At 37.5% G+C, this 12,345-nt stretch overlaps 1 protein-coding gene across 1 annotated transcript; it reads right to left on the bottom strand.

The window, feature by feature from the left end:
• Nucleotides 1-1,101: 1,101 nt before the first annotated feature.
• On the bottom strand, nucleotides 1,102-9,407 carry LOC119777662 (somatostatin receptor type 5-like). The gene is made up of 4 exons (XM_038276633.1): nucleotides 9,159-9,407; nucleotides 4,721-5,413; nucleotides 4,280-4,624; nucleotides 1,102-1,418 (listed from the first exon to the last, which is right to left on the bottom strand). The coding sequence occupies exons 1-4, from the start codon at nucleotides 9,159-9,161 to the stop codon at nucleotides 1,353-1,355; spliced, it is 1,107 nt and encodes a 368-aa protein (XP_038132561.1). The 5' UTR covers nucleotides 9,162-9,407; the 3' UTR covers nucleotides 1,102-1,352.
• Nucleotides 9,408-12,345: the final 2,938 nt, after the last annotated feature.

The raw sequence follows: 12,345 nt of genomic DNA, 5'->3' as shown, positions 1-12,345 counted from the left end.
ATGTACGAACATCAACACACTATGCCGGCTGTTTCTGATCTAACAAGCCAAACAACTCTGTTTACATTTGATAAATATGAAGTAGCACTGGTGAGGGATTCAGACAGACAAAATAAAGAAATACTTTCTACACCCTGGCTCCCTTCTTTTGTTGCTCTCCATTGTTTACTTTCCTGATCTCTGCTGCACTGGTGACATCATCAACGCTAACCCAGCACGATGGTGTCCCCAGGCACGCAGCAGTGGGGGCCATGCAGCTTGCCAGCGGGAGGTGGGAAAGAGGCTTTACTGTTGCAATTCAAATCAAATACTGCAAAAATGTGACACATATACCAAGTGTCATAAATCAATTGTATATGAGATTTAGACCCACATATTATTCCCTTTTCTCCCAAAACTAAAGTTTTGATGACCCAGGTTGTAGGTTTGCTCAACAACATCAACTGCTGTTGAGCAACGGATGCCTTCAGATCACTTCCAATCAGAATGAAGGCTTGTTTTCAGTTCACGCTGTTGACCAGCTGGCCATTGAGGCGCCTCGTAGAGATGAGAGCAGCTGCCTTTCACAGGGCAGTTAATAATCATCAGTGAGTTTACACAGCTGGCAGCGACCATCACTTGAAAGCACATATAGGCATATGAATAGATGAATTATATGAATGGATATTTTTTTGTATTTAGATGAGCTATGTAACATTAACTGTCAGTGAAAATAATGTTATGGCTTATTGGGGTAAGCATACCAGTCAACAGATGAATCAGCTACATAGATATAAAGATGTGGAAGATACCAGGCATCACAGTGATGGGCTTCAGCAATTGTTTCCAAAGACAGGGCCCCATGGTAAATAAAATGTGAAAAAAAAAAACTCACATGGGAGGATGCTAAAAAAGGCTATAGCCCAGATGGCTACATCCCTCTAAATATGATCCTTCTAATGGATTATAGGGTAAATATAGCATAATGTGCAATTCTATTGTATTGATTAATCATTGTTGTATTGTCTGTTGCATAAAAACAAAAACTGTCTACAAAACAGACATTCCCTCTTTGAAGATTCCACTGGTGATGTTACCTTATAGCCACCGCCACAACACCCCCCCCATTGAGTCTTTTGCCCCATACAAAAACCTTAAAACAAAAGCAAAAACAAACAAACAAAAAATTCAGTAACTGGAGAGACAATTCTCAATCATTTCAGTGAGCCTCTCCAGGAATGCCCTGTGAAAGAGATGGGAATAACTAAAATAAAGTCAGGAAATTCCATGTCAGTATAAAACCCCATGGGTAAAATGGGTCAGAGTTCCTTTTAACCGGCCAGTGCAACTTTGGTCTGCAACAAAGATAGCAATCACTGGCCATTCATTGCAGGTTTGGAGGTGAAAGGCTCATTCTCAGGGTCCCTTGGCAAGTTGACCTATGCAGAACCAGACATAAATATAGGATTAGTGAAGATCGAACACCTTAAAATATATTAAACACCTCAAACTTGATTAAACTTAAATGCATGAGCATTTCAGAAATCTAATTATATAAAACATGATGTCTTAGTTGGTAAATGCATTGGGTTGTCTTTCTCAAGTAATGTAAGCATGCATAAACATTGCTCATCTTTAATGTTTTCATTATTGTGTAAAAGTTATCTATGTGTAATAAAATGCCCTCATCCCCCAGTGTCAATACTGTAATACTGTTTAAATTGAACTTTCACTACAGTTTCAGCAGCAGGTGTTTTGTGATATATCTGTCCTGTCAACAATTTCTCCAACCTGAGCTGTGGATGTCAAACAGAGTTACTCATTTCGCTTTCCATCCAGGAAGCAAAACATCTTCAAACTTGGAAACAAAGGTCAGTGTTTTTTTTTAGTTTTTTAATTTTGTTGAAATGACTATGACCTGGATGGCTGAGAATCTTCACCAGCAAAATTATGTAGCCTAGTTTTTCAGTGCTACTTAATTTGTGCAGGTAAAATTATCGTCTGTGCTGATTTGGTCTTTTTAAGATAGACTAACTACGGCCAATGATGTCACCATCCCAGCAGTTGCTAGTGCTGCACTCATTTCAGAATATAAAGTTATTGCATAACATCACATATCATTCCTGTGCTGGTTCTGAATATATCAGAATGCATGTTTGCCTTATTTAGTCACTGGAATGATTGCTTAATATTAAGTAAATCAGCAGCTTCCTAGACCCTTCAGTTTGGAAATGTCCTGCCAACCCCATAGCATTTCATGTCAATGTCTCGCTGTTGGAATTTCACAATAAAAGCACAGGTGATACTTAACATCATGGACTTCAGCTAAAATGCCTTTGTGAGACCATCCCATTTTGGAAAATCCCCAAAAGCACTGTGCTGAAGAAAAATGAGGACGATTAACACACCATCTAAGACTAAATTAAATTGGATTTTTTTAAAGCTACCTAAAGACATCTTGAGAGTCTTCCTTATATTTATTAACACTATTTATATCTGCATTCCATATTAAGTGAGAAAAGCTTCACCTACAACCAGTCTCTGATTGGTTGCCGTGTCAAAAATTTAAGCTTCTTTGAACTTCAGCAATCATCACTCTGCTCTCTCCATGTGGTGCTGCTCTTTGACAAAACCTCAGTTCTATCAAGTAGTATGAGCAAAGCAGTGAACGCCCTCACCAAGTGGGATTCACCGCTGCCTGCTTCCCCATGTGTTTTGCATAGGAATTCTATGGCTACACTCACACTGCAGCCTGAAGTGACCCAAATCCAATTTTTTTGGCCATAGGCGACCTGGACCTGATCTTTTCATGTCAGTCTGAACAACACATATCCGATTTTTTCCAATCCGACCCAGGCCACTTGTCTATGTGGTCCGGAATCCGATACGAATCTGAACTTTTCAAATGCGACCTGTGTGTGAACGGCCAGGTCAGATTCATCTGACCTGAACGTTATTAATACCCGACAAAGGTCACTATTCTGCGTCTTGCTACGCAGAAGCGGCAAGAAAAACAACAACCATGGCAGATGATGATGTGGAGAGCAGTATTTATGTTTAAACATATTGAAAAGAATGAGTTTTTATGGTTGGAAAAGACCGCTAGATGCGCTCCGACACTACCATCTATGTTTACTTCCATAAACAGGGAGCACGCTGGCTTGTGATGTCATTGCATACTCTACTGCCCTGCGGGACACTTGCGTTGTATGACTGCAGTTCACACAGGAGATCACATACAAGTCGCATATATTTGGAAATATGAACAGGAACGCAAAAAAAAAAAAAAAATTCTTTAGCTCCAACACAGCTGAGTCAAATTAATGGCTCATCACCAGGCCTTTGCCAAACTGGATTGCTTGCTTAAGAGGTAATTCAATATTTGAATCAACTGTGTTGGAGCACGGATGCATCTAAAATCTGCAGGATAGTAGATATTGAGGACCTTAAAAGAGTAATCTTACATGAAGTCCACACAACTGCATTCCAACTGCATGGAACTCAAAATATACTAATTTGAGTATTTTAGATTTTATTCTATAATTTCCTAGCACATTTAATTACTCCTTTTATCAACATAACCTTCTCCACTGCCACTACATGCTGACAACGAACCAAATATTTGTATCTACATCCTAAGTAAAGAGAGGTGGACATCCTTTCTGTAAAGACATAGGGAGTTTTTCCTCTCTACCGTCGCTGCTTGCATGCTTGGTGTGAGGGATAGGAAAGAATAATGCAGTCAATAACTCATGCAATCAGCTTGGTTTCGTTAGATAGAAAGCTTTTACTCAATCTTACTGCATGGTCTAATTGAATTGTCTCTCTAAAGGGCTAACAGATTACATGCTTTGTAAATTAGATCCATATAAATAAAAACATTTTATTTAACCGAGACAAATTAGGGATAATTTTTCACCTATTACCTCCTGAAATGAGTCAGGTGGCATATATTTGGTGATGTTTTATTATTTTGAACCAAATTACCTTATTAAAATTTACATTAGTCAGACAAAGAACTAAGTGCTGTTTAAATAGAAAACACAGATACTTTGAAAAATGCTAAAATCAAGAATTTGCAAAGAAAAATACCAAACTCCCAGTGCGTTTCTCTGGTGGGATTGTGTTTCTGATATCAAGAATTTAAACAGATTGTGTTCTTTACCATATATTAAACCCATAGTAGGAAATTAATCAATAAATCCTAAAATTACATAAGGTTCATTGTTCAAAAAACGTAATGTGAGTTATCACCAAGTTTGTTAATTCTGCCAATGAATAAAAAGGCATTTGTTTTTACCTTATTAGCAGTCCGTACGGTCCCCAAGGCATTCGTATTTGTACAATTTTTCTGTTTGTAGAAGCAAAGCACTTTTTTAAAACTTTGCCTGAAGTTTTCTGAGAGGAAACCGTAGAGTACTGGATTTGCACAGGAGTTGACGTAGGTGAGGATGACCAGGGAAAAATAGGCAGCAGCACTGGTTTCATTCTCCGGTATGGTATGACACAGGTTATAAATGTTGATGGTGAAAAATGGCAGCCAACAAAGCACAAAGACCAGCACGATGATCACCACCATGCGGGTCACCTTGCGCTCTGACTTGCGTGGCTTAGTCAGGCCTGCACGCAAGCCTGCTGACTTCACCTGGAAGACAAAAGGCATAAGACTTTGAGAAGGTATATAAAAGTTTTAAATCTTTTACCATTTCAAGTCATATAGGATTTTTAAATATTACATTACCTTAAAAATAATAAGTAGATAGCAGAGAGAGATGACAAATAAAGGTGCAAAGAAGCCCATGACGGATGTATACAGGATAAATGCAATGGACCATACGTTATGATCATCTGGCCAGCTTATGTTGCAGGTGTTGAAGTCTTCCTGCACATTCGAGTACAAGGTAACTGGCAACACCAGCAGGAACGAAACAACCCACACCACACCGCTGAAAATCATGGCCACCCATGGCCTTCTCCATCTGGCACTGCTCACAGGATAAACCACAGCAAGGAAACGGTCAATGCTCATCAGCGTCAGGCAGAAGGTGGAGGCGAACTGGCTCATGCCATCAGCAGTCATGCACACCTTGCAAAGGAAATTGCCGAATGGCCAGTAAGAGAGTGCACTATTGGTCCCAATGAAGGGGATTCCCAGGATGTAGAGTTCATCTGCCAAGGCTAAATTCAGGATGTACAAGTTGGTTACTGTCTTCATTTTGGTGTAGCGGGCCACAACATAGATAACTAATGCATTTCCCAAGAAACCCACAACGAAGACCGTAGTGTAGATTATTGCTGTAATCTCGCTGAAAGGTAGTGGTGGAGGTTTGAAGGTATCATTGGTGCTGCTGTTATTCTCAAGCATTATTACTCCACTGCCGTTGTTCATGTTGAAGGGGGAAGTGCTGATATCCTCCAGTTTATGGTGAATAAGCTAAAGAGAGAAAACACACACAAGCACAGTTAATATGCACGTTCCACCTGCTGCTATTACCAAGAAAGAAAAACAATTCAGAAAATTCTGACTGTTAGAGTATTCTGTGAAATCCTAGTTCAGAGAACATTTTTATATTCGACTTCTCATCATACACATATGGCACAGAACAATTGTGTTTGGTGATTTCTTGGCAAGGGGCCTATGTTTACCATGAGAAGAGAGAAACTTTCCAGGTAACTGTCTGGGCACATGGCCAACATGCAATTTCTTGTAAAAGGAAAATGAACTTGGCAGAAGAATGATATTGTCTAAACAGTTTTATTGATGCTGTCATAGGACAATATGTTAAGAAAGATGACAGAGATGAAGAGCAATGGGTCCTTTGAAAACACAATGCAATTTTTAAAGTTATGATTGATTTTAAAATATTTTAAATGTTTTCAGAAGTCTTTAAAGACACATCACAGAAGGTGCATATAGTTATTTTTTGAAGTGTTCAAGCCTGAAAAACTGTAATCTGGTTTAGGTCTAACTATGAAAGTTAGAGTAAACATTATAGTGAGATCAAGCAAGCAGCTGGAGGCCTCACGAGAGGATTGTTGCAGTTTATGAGTGTGTTGATGTATTTACAGTTAAAACTGTGCCCATGAGGAAAACATTCAAATGAAAACATGTTCAGATAAAAACTGCAATGTGTTAAATGAAGTCTCATAAAAACTTTAAAAAATGATTAGATATGAAAATGCATGAACAAACAATCAGAGAGAGACTGCACAACTTTAACTTATATGGAAGATGTTCAGGGTTATACATTTGATGTGTAAGAAAGATATAATAATCACCTTAACATGTCACTGAAATTGTACATTACTGCACAATTTGCTCGCTGCGTTTAACTCATTACTTAGAAGGCAACGAGCAGCCTATAGAGCACAGGGAGCATTTTGGGGTTAAGGAATTTGCAGGGACTCAGATTGCCAGTTAATGTTTCAAACAGCCAAATGTGTAGCTTCTACAGGACTCAAAAGCATTGCTCTGTATATCACACCACCACTCCCATGGAAAACAAACAAAGACAATGGTCAAACCAGAGCTTGCAAGAATGAATGCACTCATAGATCAAAACTTAAGGAGTTCAAAAGAAAATCAAGAAATTAACACATCTTAGCAAAGGATGTGCTAAGTATAAACCAAATTAAGTATTCTAGGAAAAGAGTTGGTCTCAGTAACTTGACAGTGTCCTGAGCATACCAGGAATTACACCAAGTCCTGAGTAGAGACAGAGTATAGCCATTCAGCAGATGTGGGCTAAGTGGAAATGGGCTAGACACTGAAACACTTTCTAAAAATTCACAGCTGATAGTGAGGAGTAGGTACACGTTTCCTTAGATTGATGTCAGATCAGATGGCCATATAATCAACTCCCTGAATTCATTTTAGCCCTTCCCTTACAATACACATTTTTATTAATATTTCAATTTAGCCTCTGGATTAAGTAAAGTGAAAAATATTTTACAAGCACATAATGAGCTGTCATATTATTTTCACAAGACCAAGACTGTTTATGGACTGATGAATGAGTTCTCTTATGGTTGTTTGTGCCAAACAGGTGTGCTGATGTTCTTAGTTCTCGCATGTCATATTTCACAAAGTTAGACACTCTCTAGATGTATTTGTCAGCTTTTTCAATTTCTTGCTTATCAGTGTTCTTTAATTAAATTGTGAACATGCTTTAAAGGACACATAATAAATTACTTAGCAGTTAAAACATCAAACTACTGTCCTGACGTAAGTAAAGAAAACCGAGTCTTCTGCTATGTTATATTAAGCCACATCAAGATATAGCTTGCAAAGGTGGGTTTATCTTCCTCAGTGTAGACAAGAGATTAAAAGGTAATAGCCATCAAATTTGCATTGCATTTATGTACATCTCAGGGAAGAATCATATTCGTGTAGTATATGTGATGTGTGAGTTATGAGACATGTCGAGCTAAGATGTTCCTGGTTTATATAGTCAACAAAGGGTTAAATGATAAACATGCTGTCATTTGAAAATACCTCCATCTGCAACATTTAAAGCTATGCATGTATTAGATGTTGTTTTTCTCCTTGATAAGTTTTCCATATTTTCTTTCATTTAGCTTGACCAGTATCTATTAGGAGATTTGACCAGTAGTGCAAAGGTTCTCCATTTATGGGTTATGGCCCTCATTGCGGTTTGACAGACTTCCAAAACCCTAGGAATTTCTATTTCCAGCCTGATAAACATCAAAACCTTTCTTTCACATCCACATTTTAGATATTTTTTTAGATTTGGATTGGATCTATTGAATTTCTAAACAACCCTGGTTTGTGTTGTAAGGCAAGTATTGATTTGGCAGTAGTTATAGTTGGATAGCTATTTTTTTTTAAACAAAAACCAAAATACAAGACATTCAAAAGGATGCCATCATGAACCTGAAACCTAAGACTTTTCTATTCCTTCCTTTATTTAAACTATATATATATTTTTTTTTCTCTCACAGAGATCCCACAATACCATAAGTCCAAGTCAGTGAGTCTTTTGTAAAGTTCTAAACTTTTGTGTTACCTGTAAAACACTTGTAACACTATCAGTACTCAAGATTGATCTATTGATCCTCAAATACTTAAAACCCCCTTCTTTTGATGTCCAAGAAAATTCTAAAGATATTTTAGTCATATTTTGTTGTATATGTATCAAATTATCATCAAAAATTGGATCAATTCATCATCAGGTTGATCAATTGATTAAATGTTTATGTTTTAAGGGTAATTCAATCATCTAAATGTTTCTGTGCAGCATAAAATGCCAAACCTGCATTATGTTAATTTGTGGTGACATTATGACACTAATGGTTATGAAGCCCACTAGCCCTAAAACAATAATAATCATATTAGTGTCAGATGATGGACGTTAACCTTTGGGCATCACCGACTGCTTCCCTCCACCCCCCCAACCCCCTGTGTTGATGTGATTCAGCTACTGGAGAGTGGATAATTGTCAGATGCCAAACGTTCCAACCCGAGGCTGTATGATGTGTTGCACAAATAAACGCCTTGACGTGCGGAATCGCTGAAGCGCGCTCCAAAACACGGGAGTGACGCGCAGCCCGCAGCAAAAATGTTGGTAAAACAAACATAAGTAGCCCCTGTCTCAGGCTGGTCGGGGTTTGCATTGCCTACTTCTGTCCACTAAACTCTAATTTCCAAATACCACAGCCTTAAAAATCATTTAGTGGGCGCTCACATCCCTGCCCAGTGGAATTACGCACGGGATTTTTTTTAATTATTTTTTTTTATTTGGGGCTCAATTACTTTTCTTTTTTTATCTGACCTATTTGGTTTCCTTTGCTCTCATGAGAAAAAATGCCTAAGACATATTATAATAATTAGGGAAACTGGTAACTGGAAAATTTATAGCGTGGGAATAAAACATAAAAACTATTTATTACAATATTTGTCCAAAAGATGTACAATTGGCTTGTTTGGTAGTTTGATAGAATATTTTGAAAACTATATAAAAAACAAAAAACAAAATATATACAAGTTATTAGATGTACTTTAGCAATTCGTAACAATCATTAGTTAATTGTGGGGAGAGATTAAAAATTTATTTCGTGGACACAAGAAACGTTTGCAGATACATTTCGTGTTTCTATTTTAATATTTTGGTAATGCTTACATGTTCCATGTGCTGTGTGTAGATGCGGAGCGAACCTACCATTAATGCGCGTTTCCACTATCCAGGGTAGTCTTTGGCACTCCTAATGATGCGTAAAACTCTTCCTTTCCTTAATTCAGACACCGCCTAAAGTTTAGGTTTTCTCTCATTCTTATGGAATCATTAAAAACTGATATCCACTCTGGCATGCTTGGACCAAAAACCCCATCTCTAACTTTTACTTAGGAGTTCATCACTAAAAATAATACGCGCTCCTGCGACTCGAGGATGAAAGAACCTCTGCGCCGCGTGAGCTCTTTCAGTATTTAAGTGGGGAAAACGTCATACAGCCTTATAATCTGAAGGTCCCGCCCACGGCTGGTTGTCAACACCTCTAAGACCAATTTGTGGTGTAAATTAAATTATACTAAGTGGTTTTCTTTCCCTTTCTTGATGCATTTCAAATCTATCTTAAAATACACATTTCCCTCTTGTAGTTATTCAGTAAGATCGGTAAATGAGTCTAACTTTTGGAGTTTCTAGGGGGAGGGGGAAAGACCGGCAGGATGGGGATTTGACTGTGATTATATGGGAAGCCTCAAGCAATTAGTTTTATGTTGCCTTCACCCCTTTCATTGCAGGGTTAACAACAGGCTGTGGAACACTACACAAAATGCTCTGCTCATCTCCCTGACTTGTCTGAAGTGTCTTCTCAGAATTCAGTGCACTAAAAAAGCAACAGCAGGAAATTGAAGAGGGCTTATGATTTATAGAGCTTCTTTAACTAGTGCAGTTCAAGTAATTTATGAAGCTTTCAATTTCTATTTGGTTTATTTATATAGCGCCAATTCACAACCCATGTCATTTCAAGGCACTTTACAATTCAACCAGATCATTCAAATTGATTCAAAGTTTTCTATCTAAGGAAAACCAATTGAGTGCAATCGACTCATTGACTCAAAGGCAATCGCTCACACTAAGCATGCTTGTAGCGACAGTAGAGAGGAAAAACTCCCTTTTAACAGGAGGAAATCTCCTGTTACAGCTGATATTTCTCTCCAGGATGGTGTCCCACATTAACAGGGACAGACCAGATGAAGCCACTATGAGAAAAAACAGGGAGAACATTACATTAGAGATTGAACTAACAAAGTGAGAGATTAGAGATATAAAGGAGCAGAATGATGGAAAAGGGGTCCCTATGTCCTCTGGCAGTCTAAGCCTATAGCAGCATAACTACAGAGATAGCTCAGGATAACCTGAGCCTCTTTAACTGTAAGCTTTATCAAAAAGGAAAGCTTTAAGCCTACCCTTAAAAGTAGACAGGGTGTCTGCCTCACGGACTAAAACTCCTGTTCCACAGGAGAGGAGCTTGATAGCTAAAAGATCTGCATCCTATTCTACTTTTAGAAATTCTAGTAACCACTAGTAAACCTGCAGATTGAGAGCGAAGTTCTCTGGTAGGAACATCTATCATAATGTTTCAAAGTTCTGACCCAAAAATGCAGAAAACAGAGAGTCCAGGTAAAAGGTTTAATGGGTCATCATGGGACATCAGGAACAATCATATCTCTGATATAAGATGGAGCTTGGCCATTTAAGGCTTTATATGTGAGGAGGAGGATTTTTAATTCTATTCTGGATTAAACAGGAAGCCAATGAAAAGAAGCCAGGATATGAGAGATATGACATCTCTCTTTTTTTTAATTTTCATTAGAACTCTGGCTGCAGCATGTTGGATCGGCTGAAGGCTTTTAACTACAGTTTGTGGACTTGCTGATTGTAAAGAATTACAATAGTCCAGTCTTGAAGTAACAAATGCATGGACTAGTTTCTCAGCATCACCCCTATGCAGGGTATTTCTAACTTTTTGCAAAATTTGCAAAATTGTGGACTACTGTAATATGTCATTATAGCTGACAAATGTAGCCAACTATTTCATACCTTTGTAATGGTAAAGTAAATGTAATTTCAGTTGAAGAGGTATAATGTTTGCAAATGTCTGGTATTTATTTCTAACTGTAGGCCTTCAAAAAATACCAAAAAAAACAAAAAACAAAACTAGTTTTCTCAACTTGAAAAACCTTTCCAAATCAACATCTATTAGAAATTGCATTTTGTAATGCATTCCATTTTTTTTATTTTGAAAAGATTCATCAAGATACATCACTATACTTCAAGTATGTTTGAATGTCACTACATTTTTGCATTAAATATTTGCACTAAAATTTTGGCCCTGAATAACAGACTGGGCCTTGACATAGAAGGAGAAGCTTAAGTGTTAAGGAGGTTTTATTACTGTATAATGATAATCCTGTCTTTAAAACTAGAACATCTCAGTCCTAGAAAGCCTATTCACCTTTTTAATAAATCAGTTAAATGTGAAATAACACTTCAAATATTTTAACACATTAATACAGTATTCTTTGTTTTTTTAATTAATACATAACAGTAAGAGAGTATCTGTTTTTGAAAATTAAATTTATCTCTGCCTTTTAACAATTCTTTTTTTCTTTTTGTTATCTACCACTTGTCTCATATTCTGTTGCTGTGTTTACATACTTATTGGATTTGCTAAAGTCATTTCCACCAACCATGGTATTAAATCAGGTTTACTCTCTGCGTTGCAATCATTGTGGATGGAAAACACCACACATCAGACAGAATTAGATTGTAGTTAACATAAAGTTTAAAACATACACGTATCCCTGTTTGCAGATTTGTATGTTTTTCTATAGTTGTTATTGTATTGTCTGATCTTTTTTGTTGCCTGTGTAAAAATAAAAATTTGAAACCACTGCTTAATCCAGTTTATTTATGTAGTACCAATTAACAACACATATAATCTCAAGGCTCTTTAAAGTGACAATTTCACCAGATCATACAGTCAGATTGATTCAAGGTTTTCTAAAGAAACCAGCTGATTCATCAACTCTTTGACTTAATAGCAATCCCTCACAGATATACAGAAAGAAGCAAAGATACAAAAGACAGCTGTCAACCAGCTCCACAGTTGCCCAGGTCAGGTCAGACACAGCCAGGCAGATGAGCTCCAAGCTCTTAGTAGCTCCAAGCTGTTGATGGCAGCAGCACAGCTTATATTTCTCTCCTGGATGATGTCACAGCCAAACAGGAGCAGACCAAATGAAGTTACAATGATGACAAAAAGCAGAGAGAGCATAAAGTTAGAGGTTGAACTAAAAATACTGCAGAATTAGAGGACAGAGAAAGGATGAAGCAAAATCAT

Source organism: Cyprinodon tularosa, unplaced genomic scaffold, assembly GCF_016077235.1.
Source record: "Cyprinodon tularosa strain WSP-4 unplaced genomic scaffold, ASM1607723v1 ctg126, whole genome shotgun sequence".
NCBI lineage: Eukaryota > Metazoa > Chordata > Actinopteri > Cyprinodontiformes > Cyprinodontidae > Cyprinodon > Cyprinodon tularosa.
The sequence above is the reverse complement of the archived record's forward strand: the minus strand, read 5'-3'. Positions and strand labels throughout refer to the sequence as shown.

Coding starts and splice junctions, on each gene's coding strand:
- LOC119777662 (XM_038276633.1), bottom strand. Junction 4,625..4,720: donor ATCTACTTATTATTTTTAAG/GTAATGTAATAT, acceptor TTTGTCTTCCAG/GTGAAGTCAGCAGGCTTGCG. Junction 1,419..4,279: donor CCGTACGGACTGCTAATAAG/GTAAAAACAAAT, acceptor GGTTCTGCATAG/GTCAACTTGCCAAGGGACCC.